The sequence below is a fragment of the Gouania willdenowi genome, chromosome 18, assembly GCF_900634775.1.
Source record: "Gouania willdenowi chromosome 18, fGouWil2.1, whole genome shotgun sequence".
NCBI lineage: Eukaryota > Metazoa > Chordata > Actinopteri > Blenniiformes > Gobiesocidae > Gouania > Gouania willdenowi.
Window position 1 is genome coordinate 2,753,746 of NC_041061.1, and position 27,247 is coordinate 2,780,992.

Genomic DNA, 27,247 nt, shown 5'->3' on the forward strand with positions numbered 1-27,247 from the left:
CAGGGCCCAAGGCAGGGGGGCCCTCAGAAGTCTGTTTTATATACATGTACGAAAATGGATTTTAAACTTTTTTAGGTTATTTATATTGGAATGGAAAGGGATAGACAGCAGCAGGAAACCATGTCTTTCCTCAAGAAAGGAAAAACAGGCCAAGCACACAAGAAAAAGAAAGAAGAGGGAGAGAAGGTGAAATGGGGAAAAGCAACCGCATGAGCTTTAAAACACACATCTTTTTCAGGCAATATAATATTTTTATTTTATATTAACTATGTGCACTCTTGCGCATTTAAATGCTGGAACATTCCTTTTGCACGTCAAATCTTAACTGGAAATAAAATTATTTAAAAAATGATTTTGAAGACTACATTTTGCTGTCAAAGTAGGTGGCCAGATTTTTTATTCATTTATATTATATTTACCTTTTATTTACCAGATAAATATAACAATATGATTAATACATTTTTACAAGCCACACAGTAAAAATATAGAATTTATCAACTTTTCCAAGGCCAATTGATAAAAAATTACCAGCCGCCGCTAAATTGTCACAAAAGTATGTCACAAACACAATATTTAATAAACCATTGAAATACAGTAGAACAGATAAAATACAAGCAATAGAAAGTGTACATAACTTACAATAGGGGCCCAAAAAGTTTTGCTACAACCCTGCGCACACACACACACACACACACACACACACACACCATTTCTGTAAACATTCTAACTCAGACATAGTGATGAACACGAATTGTCTTGGTGGAAAAGCTTTGAGGCGGACTGAGGGATTGGTTCCCTAGCAACAGCCTTACAGGTTCCCGCTCAACCACTGGCTCCTGTTCGGGGGTGGGCGGGAAAAGCTCGTCTCTAAGCAACAAGTGATGATTGAACTTTGTGTGTTTCTGAAAATAGCTGAAACTGGAACTGAACAGTACGTCTCTTCCTCTCGTCTAGATCCAAACGTAAGGTCCTGGGCCGCAAAGAGCCCACCGACTCCTTTGGCAGTCGTCAGAACCTAGTGTCTCCTGTGAAGCACAGTGGCGGTGGAGGCGGTGACATCCGAGCCATGACCTTAGGTAGCAGCCAAAGGTCGAGCTCCCGAAACGAGAACTTTATGGCCCTGCTCCAGAAGAAAGGCAGCAAATCCTCCAGCGGAGGCGCCAGGGTGTCGGCCATGGAGCTTCTGAAAAGCACAAACCCTTTGGTGAGGCGCTTCAATGACTTCTCATCCGCCGCGGCGTCGTTACCTGGCGAGGGAGGTGAGGACACCCCCGGGGAACGTCAAACACAGTGACCAGTGAGAGATGTGGGGACTGCAGACGGTGGACCACAGGAGTTCTGGTACCGATGGAAGCCTCAACACTAAACAGGATTGTCCAGTTGGGAATCTGTTCAGTGTGGATGCTGGTTGGAGGCGCAGGAATGCTGACGTCTGAGAAACATCAAATGAACATTGGAGGAACATCGGAGGAGCATCAAATGAACATCAAAGGGAACATCGAAGGAACATCAAAGGAACATTGGTGTAAATCTAACAAGGATTCCTGTTGGCGCTGATCCGTTGAAACAGATGGACTTTTGGGCATTCCTCCTTTTTCCTCCTCCTGCTGAATGCAGCCCCACCCCTTGTAGAGAAATCGTTCCCCACGCACCGAGCAGACGGCGGCTTGTCACCACCAAAGAAGAAGAGGCATGAGCATGTGACAGATGCGTGTGTGTGTGTTTGCTCGTGCTACGAATCCTTTACGACACACTTGGAGCACTTTTCCTTTCTATTCCCATCGGAGGCCGTTTGTTTACATTGCGCGCTACGCTTTATTTTCAGACTAATCACGGCGTTCCCAGTCCTTTATTAGAATCATCGCCTATATTTTTGTTACACATGCTTGACGGCCATTGACTGTACATGTTTGATTGGCTCCTATCATGCGTTTTATGTACAAAGTTACACGTATTGCATATATATAAATATATATATTATTGTTATTCAAGGTGTTTGGGAACTACAAGCTGCCCACGCAACAAGGGAAAGGTCACAGGTCACACTTACTGAGGCCGTGGATGACCTTGAGGACTGTGTGAAGGTCGGGTCACGCCTGTTGATTTTCTAAATGGAGAATATGAAGCAGGCGTGCACGTTAAACAGGGTTTTTACTGCTTTGGCTCCTATTGGAACCAAAAGATGTAAAAGAAGCAGACGGGACCTAGATCTGTGTGTATGTGTGTGTGTGTGTGTGTGTGACATTTTTGCCACATTTCCTCCCTTTTACTTTTCTAAAGAATTGGATCTCCTACACTCCCCTTTGTTTTCTCGCTTTTCCAGATGCGAAAATTCTGTCAGGACCAAAGATTGCAGTTTTTAAGGGCCTTTGACCTTTTTCTTGAAATTGGAAATCTAAAATGAGATTCTTTATCCAAGGCGTTTTAGATCCACATCAGATTCTAGAGTAAAGGAAGAAGAATAGATCAATAAAAGCTGCTGGTAACAATAGTTGGTAACCAGTTTAAGGCATAATGTAGACCTCATAGATCAATAAATCAAAGGTAATTTACTTCCAGACATTGTCGCTTAAACGTTTGTTTTGATCTCCACCTTAAACAATCAGTGTGTTAACAAGCAGGGGTGCATTGCATTCTGGGATTGGTAGTCCCATAGAAGAATGAAAAGAAGTGGAAAAAAATCTTTAAGAAGTGTTTTTACTTCATTCTTACCATGATTTCATATTTTCAAGGTATTCCCTGTGACGACCTCCCCCGTCACTCGTATACAAATGTTTCTGTTTGTCAACAACAACATTTGTTACGGTGGAGATTAAAACAATCTGTCAAACGTCTACATTCACTTGTGGGTTAATGATCTACGATTTATTGATCTTTGAGGCCTGCATTATGTCTTTATCTGATCAAATATTATTGTCACCTGCAGCTTTAATCATCTGTAAATTTGTGATTTCAGAATATCTGTTTAACAAATGGAAAGAAACAACGTTGGCTTTTTAGCTGCGAGTAATTTCAAGATTTCAAGCAAATCTAGAATCAAAAAGAAAAGCTGGTAGCTTTGAGTTAGCTTTACGTTAGCTTTAAATTAGCTTTGGGCTTTGGGTTAGCCTTGAGTTAAACTTAAGTCGGCTTTGAGTTAGCCTTGAGTTACCTTTCAATTTGCTTAAAGTTGGCTTTGAGTTAGCTTTGAGTTAGCCTTGTGTTAGCTTTGTGTCACCTCCAATGTCACAGAACAAAGACAATCACTGGATTTCACTTAATTCTTTCAAAGCACAACATGCAAAAAAAAAAGTCAAATCTTGACAAATTTCTTCAACAAAATTCTCACAAAAATAATTCCTTGAATATATTTAAAAGCCACTGATAAGTCCAGAATTATTTAAAATTTGGGAATCTGACTAGAAATCAGTGTTTGCAGGTCAGCAGACTCACGCTAAATGCTAATGCTAATGCTAACGCTAAATGTTTGAACTCAAATTATAACGTGAATTAAACAGAAAGTGCTTCTCCTTATTATCATCAGAATGAAGGTGAACAACAGCAGATCAGTGCTGGTCTATTACTGGTCTTGATGGAAAATCCCGATTCCGGTCAGTGTCGAGACCAGGACCGTACTGAGGACTACAACAGTATAGAAAGATATGAACCATAATGTTGCTAATGAAACACAAGTAAATAAGTAAACTTTAATTATACAGTAGAAACCACAAAGTGCTGTACAAACATTTCAGAATCATCTCATCCAAAGGAAACATGGAAAGACAGTCAAAAATAACATTGGAGACAAGAACGAGAGAACTTCCCAGTGAAGTTCTTTCTTCAGTCTGTGTCTCTAACATGTGAGTAAGTTGCGTAAGCATTGGCTTGTTTTGGAGCAGTTAAACACTCAAAGTTATTGTAGTGTACGCTGAAAAATGGAAGAAACCTAGCATTTTATCACAAAATCAGCTTTAAAATAAAACTTTATCTGCACAAATGTGTTTTATAAATAAGGCTGACATTACGTGATTATTATCTGTCATTAGCGTGAATAAGGTGTCATGAAGGCTATCATTAAGTGCCGTTGGCTAAAGTATGACTCATTTGGAGCTATGTTGGCTTTTTTGGGTTTGGTTGAGGGAGCTAGTGGGGTTAGGGCTAGGGTTAAGGCTCAAACATACCCCGGCGGATCCCGCGCACAACGGACTCAGCGCGGACTGTCTGCTCTCCTCAGAGCTTACGTGCTTGGGCACACCACCGTGTAGTAGTTTCCATTAAAATACTACATGTCCCATGATTCTTAGCGCTTCTCTGTAGTCCTTGTACTCCTGGGACATGTTTTAAAGGTGTCGCTACTGTCGTAGCTCGTCTGCTAGTCTTTCCTCTAAAGGTGCGTTCACATCGAACTCGACTGAAGCGACTGAAGTAACTAGCCTTCATGACTTCTTATTCATGCTAATGACTGGTGTTCATGTCATAATAATGACAGCGTGATGTCAGCCTTTATGTATAAAACTTCAAATAAAGTGTGACCCTATTTCTTATCGTGTACGTGTAAAAATTAGAGATAAATCACCTGGTCCTACTTTAAAGTTAGTGGTAAGCCTGAACATACTGGAAAAGGTCCAAATCTGTACTGAAGTGTAAACACGAGGTTGAGGTTAGCATGTACTGTATGTGTAGCCACGCCCTGAATAATGAGACCAGGTCGTAAGAAAAGACGGATCCTCCTCCTCTTCCTCTGCATTCAGTCTATGCATCTGATCCCAGCTGAAGACACCGTATGAATGTCAATGAACGACTGTTCCGAATAAAAGATGCTTTTATTTTGGCGAGAACTCCTGCAATCTTCTGCATTTCTGCTTTTTTTTCCCTTGTTTTCACGCGGAATCTCTTCTTCTTCTTCTTCTTCTGAACACTGGAACAGAATGTGAGCAGTTGGAAGGCTGCAGTCATCACTTGTATGGACAGAAAGAGGAAGAGGGGCTGGTTATTTTTAAATTATTCTTATTTTTGGTGCTACATCGCCCTCTGGTGGAACAACATAGAAAAACAAATCTGTCCCCTGTCCTGAATGGAAAGAATTCCCTCGACTAAAGATTTTTATTTTCCATATTTTATGAATTAGAAAAGTTCAAGTTACCCTGGAAGGGGGTCGCCAGATGCCTTCAAGAAATTAATAATATTTTTTGAACAATTTAAGCCCATTTTTTTTGCTTATTTTTACTCTTTTACCACAACGACACCAAACTTGCCATATTTTAACCTATTTTCATCACCTTTTCTTGCCATATTTTTGCTCCTTTTAATGTATTTTTGCTACATTACTCCCATTTCTGATGCTTTTCCATCAAATTTCAATGCCTTTTCTGCACATTTTTTCCACTTTCAAGATATTTTCAGCACTTATAAACCCTTTCCACCACTTTTCCACCTAATGTCACATATGTTGACCAATTATTGTCACTTTTCACCATATTTCATGCTTATTTTTTTGCTAATTTAATCATATTCTTGATTCATCACGCTCATTATTTGCCAGTCTGAAAATGATGTTAAAACCAACATTCGGTTAAACAGACTCGCTGCATATTTGGTGTTTTTGTTTCCTCTTCTGTTCTGGTTCTGGTTCTGTTTCCTTTACTAAACCAGGGCGACGCCCAGTGAACACATGAAGAATAGCAGCCACTTTTAATCAAACAATTGCACATATTGTGTTTTTGGTTAACTTACACTAACACGTTTACTAACAAGTTTAGTATCAAATAAATGAAAGTTTTGACTTTTCTCATTAAAACATGAAAAAAAGGGAACATCCTTTTCTTTTATTTTGAAAGCATCCACTGGGGGGCGCTACAGGCAGCTTGTATTAACGACAGCGGAAAGCGTTACTGGATTTCTCCTGTCTGGAAAAGACCTTTAGTGGAATCTTAGCTGTGTGTATTCAATGTTCTCCTCCTGCCCGTCAACGTGTGACCCGACGACGACAACGAAATGATTATTATGACATTATAAATAAATTATTTTTTTTTGCCTAAAAATATGGAATGGAGTTTTTGTGTCTTTTTGTTTTCGTTTTGTGTGTTTTCTGTGAGATTTTGGGGTTGTTTTGTGCCTTTTTCCTCATTTTGGGCCTTTTTTTGTTTAGTAAAGTTCTGTCGTTTGTATTTTTGCTGTTGCTTTGTGTGTTTTTTTGTGTATTATATGTTCATTTTGCACATTTCTGTTATCTCGTTGGTTCTTGGAGTCAAATTGATTATTTTTGTCGACTTTAGTGTATTTTTGTTGTCATCTCGTGTATTTTTCTGTTATTTTTGGAATCATTTTGTGCGTTTATTTCTAGGGCCTCACAAAAGAAGTCAGAGGGCTGCACCTTTCAAAATAAAGCACCAAAAAAACATTTTGTCATTGCAAATATCCCCCCTCTCCAAATGATCCTTTATTAATTTATGGATTAAACAATTTTATTTCAGTAGATTAACATTAAAGGGCTCACGCTATGTACTCTACCGCCATCTAGCGGTTAAACAGTGTCAGCACTGATATTTAGTAAAGGAGAAAAAACGAGTAGAAATGACTTAAATATTGACATAATTAGTTGTATGTTGGTGAATGTGTTGGTTAAGTTGTTATACTTTGCCCAATTTAGTTAACTAATAATAGTAATTATTAGATTAAAGTTATTTTATTTTATTTTCTTAATTTGCTAAATGTTGATAGGATGGAATAAATAAAGCAAACAGTTGGTTTCTATGGTGATATTTGTCAAATAAATGATAGAAACATTAGAGAAAAATATATAAAATCACTAAAAAATACACAAACTAACAGAAAAATACAACAAAACACACAAGATGACAATAAAAACTTTTAATGACTCTTAAAAAAACAAAACAAAACAAAAAAAACAAACAAACTGAAAGAAACATAATCAGACAAAAAGTAAAAAATAAAAACACACACACACACAAAACAACAAAGCACACAAAGCCTTTGATGTTTCCTGTGTTAACGCTCTGATTGGTCGTTATTCTAACGCTGACGTTGATCATGTGACCTGAAATTAAATGAAAAGGAGGAGAAAAGGGGGGGGTCACGAGTAGAGGGGGAGGGGCTAAATAGAAACAACATGTTATTCAGTGAATGCTCACAGTTGATGAAGCTACATGTGTGACACACACTGATGCTTCTCCTGAATGGACCACACACACACACACACACGCACACACACAAACACACACACACACACACAGCAGCAGACCGACCTGTGTGAGCAGCAGACATGCATTTCTACTACGTGGTGAGTCGAACAGGTGTGTGCGCGTGCGCGTGTGATCTTTTTCGTAACGTAATGCACGAGGGTTTGTTGTTGTTGTTAATAATAGTTCATAATTAAACATGCAGTATTATTGTTGGACTAAAAAATGTGTTTTCACTTTAAAATGTGACTGCAGTGTTGCGTTCAAGGACACTTCATTAAAGGCACTTGAACTTGAAGTAGTCATTGTATAACTTAAACCTTTCTCCATGTATCACAGCCCACAAAATACTTTTATTTTTTCTACAAATATGTTTTTGATCAGATATTTTTATACTGTTTTTTATTTTAACTATATTTGTATTTGAGAAAGTGAAAGTATAGAATACAGTTGTTTGAGATTGTGTTGTGTTTTGATTTTAGAAACAATTAAATGGTAATAATAATTTAAGGCAAAAAAGTATATTTAATCAGTAATACATTTTGTGTATTTTTGTTGTTAATTCATACATCTATTTGTTCTTTTTGTGTATTTTTAATCATCATGTCCAACTTTTGGTTAATTCTGTGTATTTCTGTTCACATTAGATATATTTTTGTTGTCTTTTTGTATTTTTTTTCCCTTAATCTTTGTATGTTTCTTTAAATAATTTTGTGTGTTTTTGTTGTCATTTCATACATTTCATATTCATCATTTATTTTGAATGTCCTTGTGCAACTTTTGGGTAATTTTGTGAGTTTCAGTTCGTTTTTGATTTTTTGTTTGTTTATTTGTTTGTTTGTTTGTTTGTTGTCCTTTCATTTTTTTTTTAGTCATTTAGTAAATTTTTATTAATGACTTGACAATGAAACTTAAACAATGACTTGGCAACAATAGCCAAACCACGACTCTGCAACAATACTCAAACCATGACTCAGCATTAATACTCAACTCAGAGCCATGGCAGTTTAAATGATATATTTGCTCGTTGTGTACAGTCCTCTGTCGTGTGTGTGTGTGTATTTGTGTGTAATTGCTGACTCTCATGTTGGATGTTTTCCCCTGCAGGTCTCCCCAGAGTCAGACCGTATAATAATAATAATAATAATAATAATAATAATAATAATAATAATAATAATAACTATAATAACAAAGCAGAGCTCGGGGGGTTGTGTGTTCTCCATGTTTCTATTTTTACTCTCTTCATGTTAACAATGAAACGTCACTTAATGCAGTTCTGTAATGGTTCTGCTGATGTGTGTGTGTGTGTGTGTGTGTGTGTGTGTGTGTGTGTGTGTGTGTGTGTGTGTGTGTGTGTGTGTGGTCCTCGTGTAAAGCTCCTCATAGCTCAGTGAGCTCCGTTACATAATGTGTTCATTGGTTGTGATTCATGAGTTTCTGAAGCTTTGGTTCAGGCCCACAGATGTTTGGTTTACCTCGAGTCTGTAAAGTTTGGTAGATTTATTTACACCACAGTGATGTTTATTTTTTGTGTCTTTATCATATTATTCCTCTTCCAGTGTATATCAATAACCTTGTTTTATTCATCAGCAGAAATATTGGATCCAATCGGTCAGGCTCTAGTTGGCGTATATTCAGCCATTTATCGTTTTATGATAAAAAAAAAACATGTTGGGCTGAGATGTTCACTTGGAGAAGAAGAAAGCACAAACATTTGTACATGGGTGTTTTTGAGAATGCTGATTCCATTTTTAATAGGATCTACACTGGCAAACTAATGGTTCCCACTCAAAATCAAGAAATCCAAGATGGCCGCCAGCCATATTGCCAATTTGGATATTTAGTCATAACTTTGGTTCTATTTGACATAGAAGTATGATCTCAGTGGTGAAGTATAGGTTTTCAGGTCAAGAAATTCAATATTATATCCTAAAGTATCTTAAATTGTGCTCAGAGCAAGATCCAAATGGTCGCCTTTCGTATTGTGAATTTCAATCTTACCACAACTTTGCTTCTGTTTGACATAGAAACGTGATCTTTGTCGCAAAATGTAGGTTTTTGGGGACAAGGATTGTCATGAAATAGCTTAAATACTGTTAGTTGCATCCAGAGTAAGATATAAGATATGATATCATACTAGATATCAACTAGAACCAAAGTTCTGACTAAATATCCAAATTGGCGATATTGGAAGGCGGCCATCTTTGATTTGTTGATTTTGAAAGGGAACCATTGGTTTACTTGTGTGGATCCCATTCAAAATGGATTCGGCTTCTCAAAAACCCCCATGTACACATTTTCATACTTTCTTCCTGAAGTGAACATCTTTTTGACACATCTGCCGGGCTAATGGTGGACATGTGTGATATTGTCCGAAAACCTGCAGGATTTAAACCAAAAGTTGGAGACAGAAATCCTGGTTTTAACATAACGTGACACAAGCAGCTACACAATCAAAATAAAGCTTGGATGGTTCCTCCTCTCGAGCAGAGCGTCCGCTCTGACTAACGCTGAAACCGTACCGCGGTGTCACTCTGAGGCCGACGGATGTCATGGAACGACCCCAGCCTGACTCTTTCACACGTTTCCTGCTCAGTCCCAGCAGAGCGTCCTCGTCCGTCGTCGCTCGTCCTTGAGCGGCGTCGACCTCCAAGCGCGTCGCTCCGGTTCAGCGGCTTCCTTTAGCGTCAACACTTCCACAAACATGAAACACTGCTTTATTTAGGGTTCATCACACGTGAGGTTGCACTGACTGTCAGGAAGTAGCAGCCACTGGAATGATTCCAGCAAGTTCATTTAGTCTTGTTTTTGAATAATATGCTATGGTTTTCTTTTATTCAGACAACTTTTTTCAGAAAATTTACTTTGATCTTCTTACATGTTTTAACTGTCAACTGCCAGTCTTCCTCAGAGGTGTCTGCTGATCACCTTGAGTTCTTTTCAACCAGAAATAACTCATAAGGACACATCAAAGTGATCAGCAAACCACGACTCAGCAATGATTCTCAAATCACGTTTTAGCAACAATATCTAACTACGACTCAGCAACAATACTCAAACCACGACTCAGCATTATTAGTAAAACCACAACTCAGGAATGATACTGAAACCATGACTCGGCAACAATATTCAAACTATAACTCGCCAACAATACTTAACAACTTGGCAACGAAACTCAAACCACAACTCGACATTGATACTAAAACAAAGACTCAGAAACAATACTCAAACTATGACTCGCCAACAATACTTAAGCTACAACTCTGCAACAATTCTCAAACAACGACTTGGCAACAGTACGCAGAAAACGACTCGGCAACGATCTTCAAACCACAACTAGGCGACAATACTCAAGCCGTGATTCCACAACGACACTCAAACCACAACTCGGCATAATACTCAAACCCCAAATTGATATTCATACTCAAACCACAACTCAGCTTTGCTGATTGGCTTATGAGTTTATTTCTGCCCAGAAAGAACTCATGAGGACACATCAAATCTATCAGCAGATGCCTCTGAGGAAGACTGGGGGTTGACAATCGAAACATGTCAGGAGAACAAAGTCAATTTCCTGAAAAAAAGTTGTCTGAATTTAAGAAAACCTTAACATTTTAACCAATGGAATGAGCTGAATATTGACCGCTCACACAAACAAAGCAGCTTCTCTGTGAATTTATTCTGTTGGCGACGTTTTTTCCACTTTTAGCTGCGATTTTTACTCTATTGTTAATGTAATTTAGAGGTTAAATAATCTAACACAGAAAAGTGTGTTTCTAGTGTGTTTCTAAGGAATCTTGGGAATTCTTCTGCACACAAACCAGTATCACCTAAACCTGGACCGACCATTTGGTCCAAACATTATCTGATGAGGAAAAGCTCTGTGTGTGTGTGTGTGTCCGTGTGTCTGTGTGTGTCTGTCTGTGTGTGTGTGTGTGTGTGTGTGTGTGTGTGTGTGTGTGTGTGTGTGTGTGTGTCCGTCTGTGTGTGTGTGTGTGTGTCTGTCTGTGTGTGTGTGTGTGTGTGTGTGTGTGTCTGTGTGTGTCCGTCTGTGTGTGTGTGTGTGTGTCTGTGTGTGTAACACAGATGGAGATTACATCACTACTCCGGAAAAAGCAGATTCCCGAGATGAGAATGAAGTCTGCTGATTAACGAGTGGCTCTCGTGTGAGCAGTGTACTGGTCTGCTCCCAGTTCCCAGTTTCTGCTGAAAAGGATCTAAACTCTCCATAGGAAGCTTTGTTTGTGTGTCACTGGATTAAAAAGGACACCAGTTTGACCCAAACACCAGTAAAGCTTCTCCTAACAGTCTGATATTCCTCAGTAAAAATAATAAATAACAATGTTTTCAATGCAGATTATTTCCTGAATTCAGGCTTCAGTGATTCATATCAAACGTTTACAACCAGCAGGTTGATAAACAGTAAGGGTGTAAGAAAAAAATAGATTTGGTGATATATCGATCCAAAAAATGTTTTTTATGTTTTTTATAATGATGTTTTTTTTACGTGAAAACCATTTAATTGCACTAATATATGCATAGCACATAAACACCCGGTCACTAGGTGCCAGTGAAACACGTCACACCTCGTTACACTAAAACACAGAAAATTTGGTAAAAGTTGCAATTTACAGTGGCCAAAAACTGACAGAAATAGGGGTAAAAAAAAAAAAAGGTTCAAAGTGTCAATATTGGCCTCAAAGTGGCAAAAATGTGTCAAGTAATACAAAATATGGTGAAAAGAGGTTAATATTACCTACAGTACTTGTTTCTATGTATATATCGATCCTTTATCCTTTGTATTTATTATCATTATAGTGTTTCTAGTTTGTTTGTTTATTTTTCTTCACACTATCCACCAAGCTAAATTCCTTGTATTGTTTTTTAAACTGTACTTGGCAAATAAAACTGATTCTGATTCTGAAAAGTCACAATAATGGGTCGACATTTGGGACATTAGGTGGGAAAACTGGTGCAAAGGGTTTATAAGTGACGAAAAAAGTTTTGAAAGTGGAAAAAAATGTGCAGAAAATTAATTGAAATTTAATGCAGAAGTGAAAATGCATAAAAAAGAGCAAAAATATGGCAAGAAAAATTTATGAAAATTGGTTAAAATATGGCATGTTTGGTGTAATTGCAGAAAAAAGGACAAAAATTAGCAAAAATTGGCTTAAATTGTTAAAAAAAAAATATTCCTAGCTTCTTGAAGGCATCTGGCAACCCCCTCCCAGTGTCTCGTGACCTAAATGGGGTCCTGACCCCAAAGTTGAGAACCCCTGCAATAGACTATTCAATAGGAATAAAACAATCGTACCTTCGGTGATACATCTTGTGACGTCTTAATATCACATTATGTTGATATATCGTCCCACCTTCAGTAATTACCGTAACACTATCTATGTGACTATATTTGGTAATTTATTAACAGTGATTCATTTGTGTCTCTCAGCCTGGTGTTGATTGGTGGGCGGGGCTAAAACAAACATATCAATCTCTTTGGTTGCCGAGCGCTAACGTAAAGTGATCGGATGTTTGTTATGTTGTGTAACTTCCTCTCCCTGTAGGAAGCTTTCAGTAGAACGACCTTCAGTAGCGTCAGTGGCATAGCTGTTGTTGGTGGTGATGGTGGTGATGGTGATGATGGTGATGGGTGGGGATGTTTAGAAGGGAGAAACAAGAGAAACAGTTGTTATCAACGTCCTCGCTGGGAGCTTGTTTCCGTCCGACTGCGTTGGCATTTCCTCCCCACGGAGACCCTGATAGGGTGACGTGGTCACATGGTGAGGGGGAGGGGGGCTGGTGGTGAGGGGGTCGAAAGGTCGAGGCTGGTTGGTAACGGAGTGATGAATCAATAAATATGGTGACATTTGGGAATAATGTCCTGCTGAGTCATGATGAATTGAACCATTGATACTGGGAACGTTGGGAATCCTCATGAGATCCAAACTGATAAAGAATCTTTGTTGAGCTTCATGTCTGAGCTTGAGCTGAGTTTGTCCTTTCAACATCAACTTATTTCATGGTTCAGGATGGAGGAAATGATCAGAGAAACCTTATCTTGTCCTGTCACATCTTCTCTGGTTTCTAATCTAGTTAAAGACTGGACTATCTATGCTCTAGTCTTGTCTTGTGGGGGCGATGGGTGTGATTGGTGCAGGGGGAGCATTGACCCCTAGTGGTCAAAAGTTTTCATTATAGTTTTCCCAAGTTCATTCGAAAAAATACACTTCTTAATATCATTCATGTAAAATACAAATATTTTAAGTGCCAAAAAACACAGTGACTGTACAAATATATGAATTTATTAGAAAAAGACAAGTTATTTTTTCTCCCCCTGTCCACCCCCCCCCCCCCCCCCTTTCTTGTCATGTATATTCTAGTTGAAACCTAGAATACTGTATTTTCTTTTTGTAAACAGGACTATCAAAACTATGGTGTTCAGATAAGGACAGGACTATCTTACCTCTCTTGTCTAGTTAAAGACTGGACTATCTTCATTTGATCTTGTTAAATGTCGGACTGTCTATTCTCATGATGATGACAGAACTATGTCTCCTATCTTGTCTTGTTTTGTCTTGCCAAATGTGTGACGTCTAACCCAGTTGACTGGGCTATCTAGACTCTTGTCCAAGACAGGACTGTCTCATCTCTAGTTAAAGCCTGAAAGATCTTGACTCTTTTTCTTGTCAGGTCTTGTCTTGTTTTGTCTTGTCTTGTTAAAGAGTAAACTATGAGAATGTTCTTTGTCTTTTCTAATCTAATCTAATCTCACCACTCTGAGCTTGCCTTGACTATTTAACATTTCTGTTTTGTCTTGTGTTGTTTTTTGTCTTGTTTTATCTTGTCCTGTCTTTTCTAATCTAGTTGAAGCCTCGATGATCTGATCTGTCTTATACAAGACAGGATTATCTTCACCTCTGGTTAAAGCCTGAAAGATCTTGACTATCTTTCTTCTCAGGTCTTGTCTTGTCTTGTCTTGTCTTGTTGAAGACTGGACTATCTGAACTTTTAAAAATCTTTTCTAATCTACTCGATTTAGTGAGTCTAGTCTAATCTTACCACTCCGAGTTTGCCTCAACTATCTAACTTTTCTGTCTTGTTTTGTGTCTTTTTTTTATCTTGTCTTATTTTATCTTGTCTTGTCAAAGTCTTCACTTGTCTTGTCTTTTCTAATCTAATCTAGGTGTTTTATCCAAGATGGGACTGTCTCTCCTTTAGTTAAAGCCTGGACTATTTAGACTGTATTTTTTGTCTTGTCTTGTTTTATTTTTGTTTTGTCCACGACTGAATTGTCTTGTCTTCTTTTGTCTTTTTGAAGACTGGAATATCTGAATCATCTTTGTCTTTTCAAATCTAGTGATTCTGGTCTAATCTTACCACTCCGAGTTTGCCTCGACTCTTTAACCTTTCTGTTTTCTTGTTATTTTTTGTCTTGTTTTATCTTGTCAAAGACTTAATTTGTCTTGTCTTTTATCATCTTGGTGAAGCCTCGATGATCTTAAGGCCTGGACTATTTAGACTGTTTTTTTGTCTTGTACAGTTTTATTTTTGTCTCGTCAACGACTGAATTGTCTTGTCTTTGCTTGTCTTGAACACCCTGTGTGTGTTTATGGTCGTTGATCAAACACAAAGCCTTTGTCTTTCTGAATATCAAACATTTGACCTTTATTTTACCGTTTCTAATTCACTTTGTGACTCAGTTTGAAGACGGACTGATGTCTGATTAAAATCACTCGTTTACCACTTCCTGCTGTGAAGTGATGACAGGAAATTGGTGACAGCTGCTCACAGACCATAAAAACGATCAAATATCACCGAGTCGCTCTGAGGTCAGGAACATGTTTTATATACATTTCTCTTTTATGATACTGAATAAACCACTTTGTACTTCACTGAGAGTAATGATGATGTAATGTGAAGTTACATGTTGTAATTAGATTTCAATAAAAGTAGTTGCAGTTTAAAACCCAAAACAGAAAAAGTTTTAGCATTATTTTTACTGTTTTATTTTATTAGTAAAAAAATTAAAATGTATGAAGAAAAAGGGCAAAAGGGAACTTAGTTTTTAGAAGAAATAATAATAAAAACAAAATAAAATAACTATGAATGCAAACTTAATAAATTACACCTACGTACATATAAATGTTGCAATTTTGTAATTGTTATTATGTTTTAAACACTTCAAACTTCAAACTGAAAGTGCAATATTTAGGAAAATGTCACGTATTTACGCACAAACTGACAGTTTTTATTGCACAAATTTCAAAGTTTGGAAGTATAGAAATGGGTTTTATCTTGTTTGTCAATAACAAAGTAGTGAGATAGATATTATATTATACACAAATATACACATTTTACCCTTTGGGTCAATCTGACCCCAGGTTTATTTGCCTCCAGAAAATTATTTTTATAGAATTGTTGACATAGTTTTTGTGCCACTTTTGTATATTTGTTGAATACGTAAATATCCACACATGGGTCACACACAGCTAAAACAGCTTGGGGTCAAATTGACCCCAGAGGAACATCAAAGTATGCAATATGTGTTCAGCACATTGAAAAATTATCATCATAATATTATGCTAAATCAATTGTACTAAATTATTAAATTAAGAAAAGTCACGAAAGATGAAGCAAAAAAAGAAAAGTAAACTACTTTTTCTTTGAATGATTAACATTGAATGGGGTCAATTTGACCCCAAGGATAATAGAAGCGTTAACATTATACACAATACACAGTTTTTATTCATTCAAGCTTTTCCTGTTGTGTGATTGTTGTGTAGCTCCTGTAGCTAACATTCCAGGTTAGCTTGGAACCTGATTGTCCCCAGGTGTGTGCGTGTGTGTGCGTGTGTGTCTATTTTTATCCCTCGTACGCACGCTTGTATTAGTGTCAGGTTTAAGTGTGTGTGTAATTACAGCCCCTTTAAACCTCCTGAACACTGACCCACATTAGCCCCAAGCTAGCTTGTCATTAGCTTGTTTTGTTTCAGCAGTTTTTTTTTTTATCGTGTGTATTTCAAAGTTTTAATACTTGGGACGCACATAACATATTTACACATTTGGAACTTATAAGTGGACCTAATATTGTAGTCCCGCCCCCTTTGCCCTTTGACCACGCTGAGTCAGCGCTGCTATGTGCTAAGCTAACTAAGGACATAGAATGACACGAAAGACACAAAACATCAACAAAAGCACAAAAATAACTCTCCAAAGCAAACAAAACGATTAGCGTACACAAAGAAACAACAACACAATACAAAAATACCAAAACGACAAATACAAAACACAACTTTAAAAAACAAAACAACAGAATAACAGAAAAAATAAGAAAACATACAAACCATTAAGGACCTTATTAGACAATTGGCAAAACCTGATACTGTCCCTTTATTCTTTACCCTTTGACCATGCTGAGTCAGCGCTGCTACGTGCTAAGCTAACCCAAACACATGGGACTGGTCTCTTGTATGACGTCATGGAGATGGAGTGCAGAGATTCATGTTCAAGTTTCCTTATTGGTCACTTGGAAAGATACATGACGCACAACACAATACACAATAGGACACACACTACACACAAAATGACAACAAACACACAAAACAATGATTTACACTAGAAACACACAAACTGAGAAAAGGACACAACAATTTTTTTGTTTTGGATGAAAACGGCTGCTGCACAGATTTTTTTTGTAATTTGTTTTGGATGATTTATGTCTAGTTTTTGTTTAAAAAACATTTGAAACCTGGAATTGAAAATGTAAAAACACGCTGTAACTCCCACTTCCTGTCTGAGCCTTTATTTAAAGCTGCTTTGATGGTTTCTTGTTTAATCTGGACAGATATTAGTTGTTTAGTTATAGTTCAATCTGAGGCCTGTAGATGGCAGCGTTGTTTTACTTTCAAACCCGTCATCCTGTTTATACTGAGTCAGAGCTGCAGTGACCTTTGACCTGGAAATGAGGGGGGTGGAGCCAGCCGGGGTCAAAGGTCAACGACAGCACATTTCACACACGTTTTCCACTGGAAACGAGAGAAAAACAGAAGTGACTTTATGATAAATCCAGTGTGACTGCTTCACTATCAGGACTAATATACAGTTATATGTTATAAAATACTGTTAGCATTAGCATTAGCATTAGTTAAATGCAGATAAACAGTGGGAGCTTCAGTTAAAAGGGGGAATTTTTCAGGTAGACTCTACTTTTCATCCTTCTCTTCCTCCTTTATTTCTCTCTCTCCTTTTGCTTCTCTTCTTCTATTTTCCTTCTTTCCTTTCCTCTCTTTCCCTCTCTCCTCTTCCTCTTCTCCATTTTCCTCTTTTTCTTCCTTCTGTTTCTCCCTCTCTTCTTCCTCCTCCCTTATTTCCTTCCTTTTTCTTTCTTCTTTTCTCCTTCTCTCTCTCCATGTTTGTCCTTTTCCTTCTCTTTATCTAACTTATCTTCCTCCCTTTCCACCTTTTTCGTTTTCTCTTCCCTCTCTTTCCCATTCCCTCATCGCTTTCTTCCGCCTTTTCTTTCCTCACTTTCTCCCTCTCTTCTTTCTCCTTTTCATCCTCCTTATTTTCCTCTTTTTCTTCCCTCTCTTCCTCTCTTTCCACCTCCTCTTTCTTTTATTCTTATTCTCATCCTCCTTTTCTTCCTCTCTTTACTTCTATTTTTCACCTACACTTTCTTTTCTTCTCTTTCTCTTCTCCATTTTCCTCCTCTTTTTCCCACTTCTCTTCCTCCCTTTAGACATTTCCTCTCTTTTCTCTTCCCCATTTCCTCCCTCTCTTCTTCGTCCTCTGCTCTTCTTTCTGTCCTTTTTATAGAGCGTTGATCCTGTCTTTGTAATCCTCTCTCTCTCTCTCTCTCTCTCTCTCATCCTCGTTTTTTCCCACGTAGCGTCTCCCTCTCTTTTCTTTCTTTCTCTTCATATTTAAAACCAGTTAAACTTTAAACTCTTCTTTTCTTCATTATCTCACATCTTTCCTCCTTTTTTTAAAATCCTTTTTCTGTCGTTTTTCTCTCCTTTTCCCTCACCTTTCCTCCCTCACCTCTCAGACGTCCCTCCCTCTCACTCCTCCCTCCGTTTCCCGCGCTCCCACATCAGACTGGTCTCACTGGGATGAGATGAACCCATGTGGAGGATCAGCAGCTGGAAAACGGACTTTAGGAGGTTTTTTATCTGAAGGAAAGTGAACGTCAGGTACCGTTTATATGTTTGTCTGTGTGAAAACCTGACTTTAGCCTGCTTTTATGTTGAAGGGGAGATGTTTATGTAATAGTGCAGAGATGGACAACTTTTATCACAAACATGTAGTTGTATCTGATGTGAGGGTCACATGATTAACATTTAGAATAGTGACCAATCAGAGCTTTAACACTACAAAGACTTTTTATTGTCTATTATGTATTTATTTTTCTCATTGTGTATTTTTGTGTGGTTTTGTTTATTTTTGTTGTGGTTGTGTGTTTCTTTTGTGTTTTTTGTATATTCTTCTCTCGTTTTTCATTATTTTGTGTGTTTTTGTTGTTTTTCTCATCACAGCAGTTGAGAAATTCAGATGTAAACACACTCAGAAAACTTTTACTGGTTAAAATGGAGAGAATCCAGTCTGAAACGATGGTTTACTTCCACCTTTCTGCTCGTTGTTGTTGTTATTTATAATGATAATATGGTTGAAACACAAATTTGTCTTTCATATTAATTTTCTTCCATTCATTAACTGTGTTTTAATATTTATACGATATTATCATCCCAGTACTTCCTGTGTGTTGTTTGTCTTCCTTTAATGCAGATTATAACAATGTGTTTCAACAATGACTCCAAAAATACAAAATGACCACAAAAATAAATAAAAAGACAAGATAAACACAAAAATGTACTCCAAAGCATTCAGAAATACATAAAAATACACAAAATGCCCACAGAAATACACAAAAATTACTCTTAAAAATATAAAATGCCCACAAAAATACACAAGAAGACTTAAAAAAAAACAGAAAAATACAGAGAAAGACTAGAAAACCACAAAATCTACTCCAAAGCGTTCAGAAATACTACAAAAATAAATAAAATGTGAACAGAAATGTACACAGTGACTCCAAAAACCATCAAACAGAAAAACACACAAAGCGACAACAGAAATACAATGTTTAATATTTATAAGGTATTACATGCATCTCATTTCCATTTTTTCCAGCTGTATCTCCAGTTCTCCCAGTACTTCCTGTGTGTTCCTTTAATGCAGATTACAACAATAAGAGTAATTATGGTCACATTATTCAGCGGCTCGTCTCATCAGGAAACACAAGCAGCTTCATGCACATCCATAATTTCACTCTGCATGATTGATTTCACAGTAAATGCTGAAATGCATTTCAGAATAAAAGCATAAAATAGTCCATCGTTCTCCAATAGTTAAACAGAATGTCTCGTTGGAGTAGTTCAACATTTTTACAAGTGACAAAACCTGCCATGTTTAATGTTTAATTTCAAAATGTTTTTGGAATTACTTTTTTTTTAAATGGTCTCTCTAGCGCCCCCTTCAACTTTGAAACAGCAGCTCCTCGTCCACATTTACAGTAGACGTCCCAAGATTTAAGACGCACAAAAAAATCTCCTGAAGCCATTTTCTAAAACCTGCTTTTTAAAATTAAAGTAAATTTTTAATCCAATTTCAGCCCGTTTTTACTACACCAAGTCATATTTTATCCTATTTTCATCACTTTTTATTGCTATATTTGTGCTCATTTTAATGCATTTTTGCTACATGACACTTTTACATCACATTTCAATGACTTTTCTGCACATTATTTTCCACTTTCAGCACTTATAAACCCTTTCCACCACTTTTCCACCTAATATTCACTTATTATTGTTACTTTTAACCTCTTTTCACTATATTTATATTTAATAGGGCTGCTCCATTATAGAAGAAACAATAATCAGGATTATTTTAGTCATAATTGAAATCACCATTATTCAAACGATTATTTGTCAACCAAACGTTATTTATTTTTTGTACAAATAATAAACACTATAATGTATTCTTTAAACAGAAATAAAATCATTTAAACACTAAAGTCAAGTATGTTCATTTTTGCACAAAACAAAACACTTGTTTTTACGTGACGTGTCTTTGTTCTAGATTTTCATCATCAAACACAAAGTGTTTCTATAGAAGAGAATTTAACTTGTCACTTGTTTACCAGTGTTTTAGCTGCATTTCTCCTCATGTTTAAACTAGCAACAACTTTCCTTGTGTTAGCCTGCAGGCTAGCTTTAGCTTTGAGAGGGGCGGGGCGGAGGGGAGGAGCTTGCATGTGCGTGGATTAAACAACTCAAAGTTAGTATTAATAACATTTGTGTGCCAAGTTTTATTATTTGTAGGTGTTCGAAATAGTGGATTTGTTTTATTTAGCGAATAAAACATGTGTAAAAAAATAAAATAAAAATATCATTATTATTATTATTATTATTTTAAATAATTGTGATTTCTCGATTGTTATTTTTGTAATCGTTGGGTGTAATAATCAAAATCGTAATCGAATTTCCTAATATTTCATCCTTATTTTTGCCAATTTAACCATATTCACTGTTTTTATGCCCATTTTATTTATTTATTTATTTTTTAAAATGGGAAAATTAGTAGAACATTTTCATGTAAATACATGTGATTGTAGCCAGGGGGCTACAATTATATGCCAGTTTAAACTAATTGTTTCTATTTTTTAAATTACATTCCATTACATTACATTCCACCCAAAGCAGTTTTTTATTCTAATATTTATTTATTTTTCAACACATATTTCCCAAATGTGTTCAGAAATGCTCTGGACCAGTGGACGATCATTTGTCAGGAAGATAATGAGGAGTTTTTACGGAGCGCACTTCCTGTAGCAGAAAACAGAATCTGTCTCATGTATGTTAACGGTGCCAAAACCTCAAATTTCACAACATTTTACCACATTTTCAACATAACTTTTTCAAAAATGGCCCTCTAGCGCCCCCTTTAACTTTTAAACAGCAGCCCCTCGTACACATTTGCCGTTGACGACGCAAAATGTATCGACATATCGAATCTATTAAGACGCACTAAAAAGTCTCTTGTTCTAAAACCTGCTGTTTTGAATCAAAATTCATTTCTAATTTGATTTCAGGGACTGATATTTGAGCTTCTAGCTCCAGAGGAATCATCACAGAGAAGTGAAACTTGTACACATCACTAAAGAACTGATTAGAAATCAATAGGTTTTATCGTATTTCCATATTTCACACAGTGTGGGCGTGGCAAGCCTTTAACTCTGCTCTAGATCACCATTTTAACCCCTGAAACTATAAATAATAAATATGTAATGTATTTACTTATCGATCTGAAGCTTCACACGAATGATCACTTTACAACGACTAACACATAACAGTAAAAATAACTGACTGTAGACGTACAGTAGATGTTTTTTCACAAAAAAATTCTGAATTTTTATGAATTTCAAAAATTCATATAAAATCATAGGAAGGTCAGAGGAGGCTGAAACCTGTCTCTACGTAATCAGAATTCTATGGTCGACATTTCATACATTGTAACCTATGATCTACAAAGAAGTCCGTCACTCTAAATGTTCACAGATATGAAATATTATCAGAGGCTCAGAATAAACACGTACTGTATAACATTGTTTTACATGCTTATGGTCCTGGTTATGGAGTTACTGAGAGATCAGAAAAACAAATTAAATGATCCAACTGATTTCTTTTTTCATTCCTGAAGCATTTCAGCGATTATCCAAAGTGGCTCAGACCACGATGACGAACAAACGACCTCATTTCAGCACTTTTTTTTTTTTTTTTTTCCACATTAGTTTCTGTTTCCACTCAGAAAAGATGGAGACTCATTCCAACGTTCACTGTGCTGTTGATCTTAGTGGACGAGTGATTTATGTGCTTCTGTACGAGCTTCTTCTTCTACAATTACACAACAACACAGATCAGAAACACATTTCAGTTAAAGCACGATGAGCGTCAGCGTCTGGTTCTCGTTAAACGTTATCAGATCGTCTTTATTCACCCTCTCCCCACTTCAGTGAGAAAATGTGACACGAGTGTGTGTACTCTTACATACTTTACAACACACATGGGCAACTGGCGGCCCGGGGGCCACAAATGGCCCTTTGTCTAATATTGGTGTGGCCCCTGAAGTAAAAAAAATACACAAAACAGCAAAAAAGACAACAAAAAACTGAAAAAATATGTCCCACACTACTACAAAAATATACAAAATGACACCAGAAATACGCAAAAATGATTTCAAAACACTGAATGATCACAAAAATGCATAAAATGACTCTGAAAATCCCCATCAAACAGAAAAATACACAAAGAGAGAAGAAATACACAAAAAATGTACTCCAAAGCATTCAGAAATACTACTAAAATAAACAAAACATAAACAGAGATACACAATAATAACTCCAAAAACATCCATCAAGCAGAAAAATGAACAAAGGGACAAGAAAAATACAAAAATCTACTCTAAAGTACACAGAAATACTAATAAATAAATAAAAAATAAACTAATAAATAAACTAAATGTGAGCAGCAATATTAAAAATGTACTTTATAAACACAAAAGGACAAAAAAAACCCATCAAACAGGAAAATACACAAATCGAAAATAAAAATACACTAAACTATTACAAAAACAAACAAAATGACAACAGAAATACACAAATGACTCCAAAAGCACACAAATGACTAAAAAAAAATACACAAAAGTCTAGAAAAACACAAAAATAAACTCCAAACTACACAGAAATACTACAAAAATAAACTAAATGTAAACAGAAAAATAAAGAATTGACTCCACAAACGTAAAATGACGACAAAAATACACAAAATGACTTTTTAAAAACATGCATCATGAAAAACTCCCTCTCCCTCTCTTCTCCACGCAGGGCGACCACACGTGGGCCACCATGTTGGGTCAGAGCGTGCGTCTGCAGCCCGTCCCCATCCAGAGTTTGTCTGAGCTGGAACGCGCTCGCCTACAGGAAGTGGCTTTGTACCACCTGGAGGAACGAGACCTGGACTTTAAGATCAGCATCCCCAGAGGTACCGCACAGACCCCGCCCCCCACCCCATTGGTTACTCCCACCATAAACCATTTCATCTTTTATCACATTGTATCTGAGGGTCACATGACCAACATTTAGAACAAAAACCAACATTTTGGAATTTTAGTTTTTTGTCATTTGATATATTTTTTTCTCATGTTGTGTGTATGTGTTTGTTGTTTTATTGTAAATTTTGCAAGTATCTGTTTTGCATTTTAGTTTTTGTCATGGTTTATTTTTTTGTCATTTTGTGTTTTTTTGTTGTCATTTTATATATTTTTCTCTCTTTTTGTTGTTTTCTGTTTGTATTTTTGAAGTTGGAGTTTTTAGTCACTTGTGTATTTTGCTATTGGTTTTGTACAATATAATTTTTTATTGTTTTGCGTGTTTTTAATCACATTTTGTGTATATTTGTTGGGTTTTTTTTTAGTTTATTTTTAGTTTTTTTTATTGTGTTTTGTGTGTGTTATTAATGCAATCATCTAGTGTGTTTTGCAAGTAATTTTGTATATTTTTCTCATATGTTGTTGTTGTATTGTGAAGTACTTTTAATTTTGAACTCATTTCTGTGATGGTTTTTCTGTCATTTTGTGTATTTTTTATTGTCTTCTGTTTGTTTTACTGTGTTTTTAAATTCATTTTGATGTATTGTTGTTGTGGTTTTGTTGGTTTTTTTTAGTTGTCTTGTGTGTTGTGAGTCATTTTGTGTTTTTTGTTGTTATCTTTTATCTTTGGAGTCATTTTGCATATTTTTTATCATTTATTTTGTGTGTTTGTGCTTGTTTTCCAGTTTTCTTTCATCTTTAAGTGTGTTTGTGTTGTTGTTTTGTCTGTTTTCAAGTCATTTTTTTTAGATTTACTTTATAGGTGGCACAAAATATCTTATTCTTTGAGCTCCTGGTTATTTTATTTTGAAGGGTTCACTGAGGAGGAACATTCCTCTTGAGTTAAACTCATGAACCCGGCCAATAATCAGGATGGTTTTCCTGTTGGAGCATCACTCCCTCATAGTGCAATGCATTGTGGGAGGCGTTTGGTCCCGTGTGCACCTACGGGTGGGCCAGTCCAGGTCAGTGAGATCACGGTTGCTTAGAAACGAAGGCGAGCATAAGCTGCTTTTTTCTCTCAGGGTTCTTAGCGTTGACCTCCTGAACTCCTGCTGATTGAGGACAAGTGTGACGATAATTCAAAATAAACATCCTATTAGTTTCTCTCTTTAATCAGACCTTCATTAAACGACTCCCTCTAGTCTCGTCTATTAGAAATATACACAAAACAACAGCAAAAAGACAACAAAAAACCCACAAAACTACTACAAAAATAGACATAATGACATCAGAAAAACACAAAATGACTCCAAAAACCCATCAAATAGAAATACACACATAGGGACATCAAAAATACAAGAAAAGACAAGAAAACACAAAAAATGTAGTCCAAGGCAAACAGAATGTCAACAGAAATACACAAAATTTACTCCATAAACACTAAATGGCCACAATAATGCACAAAATTGCAAGAAAAGCACAAAAATGCTCTCCAAAGCAAACAGAAATACTACAAAATGTAACAAAATGTCTACAGAAATACAGAAAAATGACTCTTAAAATATAAAAAAAACCCACAAAAATGGACAAAATGACTCCCATCAAACAGAAAAATACACAAAATAACCACAAAAAGACACAAATACACAAGAATCTACTCCAAATCACACAGAAATACTACAAAAATAAACTAAATGTTAACACTACTCCATGAACATAAAATGACCATAATAATGCAAAAAAAATATTTCAAAAAAAGACAGAAATACACAAAGAGACAACAAAAATAAACACACCTTCATTGAGTCTCGTTCGATAGAAAAACTGAAATAATTCACGTTATTTACTCTGATTGAGAAACTGATTTTATCCAACCAGTAAAACCAGAATGAGACTAAAACCTTTATCAAACGAAGATCAGGAAACACAAAAAGTGTTTAAAATAGTTCTACAAAATAAAACCCCAAATATCTGGAAATAATCAAAGAATGTCTCGTCTGGAAAATCTGAAAAACATGGACGGACGACTTTCCTGTGGTTGTGAGGAACTCAGCTGATACGTGTCCGTCTGTGGATTCCCTGGAACGTTCCAGTATGTGTTGATACTCCAGCTCACTGGAATCCACAGTATTTGTTGCAACTAAACTCTAAGCGTTCCCTCCTCTTTCCTCTGAATCAGCTTTTTTTTTTTTAAACTTGTGTTTTTTAAACCAAAGACGTGTTTTCCACATGATGTCGTTGAAATGAAATAGTTCAATTCTTACTGGTGTCACATTTAAACAATAGTTTTAATTTCCAAAAGTTTTCTTTTCTGAAACGTTTTGAGGAACATGATCATTTTACCTGATTGTCTAATAACTTCTAATTCTGATAACTTATTTATCTATAGTTTATTATTACTGTATGCTAACTACTCTTCCTATTGGATGATGGCTTTTTGTCCAAAATATTAATGATATTGTAACATTGTTGTAACTTTTTGTTCAGTAACTTAATGTTACAATAACGTTACAAACTTATTGTCGCGATCAATATTGAATGATAACTTTTTGTTCCAAATCTTTTTGGAACTTTGTAGTAACTCGTGTGTGTGTGTGCGTGTGTGTGCGTGTGCGTGTGCGTGGAGTGAATATCTCACTGACTCAGTGTCTGTTCAAGCTGAAACTTTTTAAAAATGGTGCATGCGCGCAGCTGATGCGCGTGTGTGTGAGAGTGAGCCCACGGAGAGATAGAAAGGAGCGACACACACACACACACACACACACACACACACACACACACACACACACACACACACACACACATACACACACTTGGGTGCATGCACTTTTTTCTACGTGGTACCACAACCACAAAGAGGAAAGGTATTAACACACACACACACACACACACACACACACACACACACACACACACACACACACACGATTTATAGATGAAGTTATTCTCAGTCTGCTCACTAAGTTCCATCTGTTTGTATAATAATTACTAACATTGAACGATAAGCACCCCTGCACAAAAAAATGTTAAATGCTACATAAATAGTTTTATTTGTACAAATTTCTGTCTTTTATCAGATTCTACCTAAACCGAATCATTGGTGAAAACTTTATCAATTTATCATGAGCATGTCCCATAGAATAAAACCAACACGCTATTTTACTTTGAGTTTTAGTTTATTTTATTTAAAACAGGGACAATACATATTAATAAACATATACATGGATTAGCCAACGGTTAATTTCCATCTTTAGTCCCTTCAGCAGTTTGATGTCAACAACATAAGATAATAAAATCAATTAAACAACAGTAACTAGTAAAACAGTTTGTCTTCATGACCAGTATGAGCAGCACGAGTAATTAGAGAGAGAAACAATGTGTCCTTAAAAACACAATAGGACAGAAAATAAAAGTATGAATAATGAAACAGTTTAGTAGATCATGAACATACATATTTCACTAGTGTTAAATGCTAATATTAGATATGGAAGAACTGATTAAAGTTTTAAAGTGTGTAATTATATTGCAGATTGCCAGATTGTACAGTAAATATAAAGTGTTTCTTTCCTTGCACGTAGCCCTAATACCTAAAAGGTAATTAAAAATAGAATAAATGGCAAAAATATTAATGGAGAAGAGGGAGTAGTAGTAATGATAATACTCAGTAGAAATTGGATGGTACCCCAACAATTAGCTAACATTAAACAAATATATAAGTTTAGGTACGTTTGTGACAACAGTGTTGTTCTTCTAATAGTTTAATTTTATTTTACACCCACAAATAAACCCTTTATAACACTACAGAGTATGTACACCTATTTGTACACTCAACCTTTAAACACATACTCATTTGGCTATAATTGTTAACTCTACTTAAGCTCCTCCCACTCTATGAATACATACTTGTGACGGGCACTGTACTA

General features: G+C 36.3%; 2 protein-coding genes across 6 annotated transcripts in view; both read left to right on the forward strand.

Annotated features, from left to right (window-relative positions):
* nhsl2 (NHS-like 2) overlaps positions 1–5,230 on the forward strand; it is a 58,783-nt gene extending 53,553 nt beyond the window's left edge. For both annotated transcript variants that reach the window (XM_028474797.1, XM_028474798.1), the window contains exon 10: positions 955–5,230. In XM_028474797.1, the coding sequence (XP_028330598.1) occupies positions 955–1,294 (340 nt within the window). In that variant the 3' untranslated portion in view covers positions 1,295–5,230. The remainder of the gene's footprint in view (positions 1–954) is intronic.
* A 1,906-nt stretch (positions 5,231–7,136) lies between these two features.
* arhgap36 (Rho GTPase activating protein 36) overlaps positions 7,137–27,247 on the forward strand; it is a 32,782-nt gene continuing 12,671 nt past the window's right edge. Inside the window, exons 1-3 of one of the 4 annotated variants that reach the window (XM_028474825.1) lie at positions 7,149–7,279; positions 18,226–18,370; positions 23,119–23,275. In XM_028474825.1, coding sequence (XP_028330626.1) covers positions 23,140–23,275 — 136 coding nt within the window. In that variant the 5' untranslated portion in view covers positions 7,149–7,279; positions 18,226–18,370; positions 23,119–23,139. Of the gene's footprint in view, positions 7,293–17,949; positions 18,371–23,118; positions 23,276–27,247 lie in introns of those variants that run through there. The other 3 variants (XM_028474823.1, XM_028474826.1, XM_028474824.1) reach the window with 3 other exon arrangements.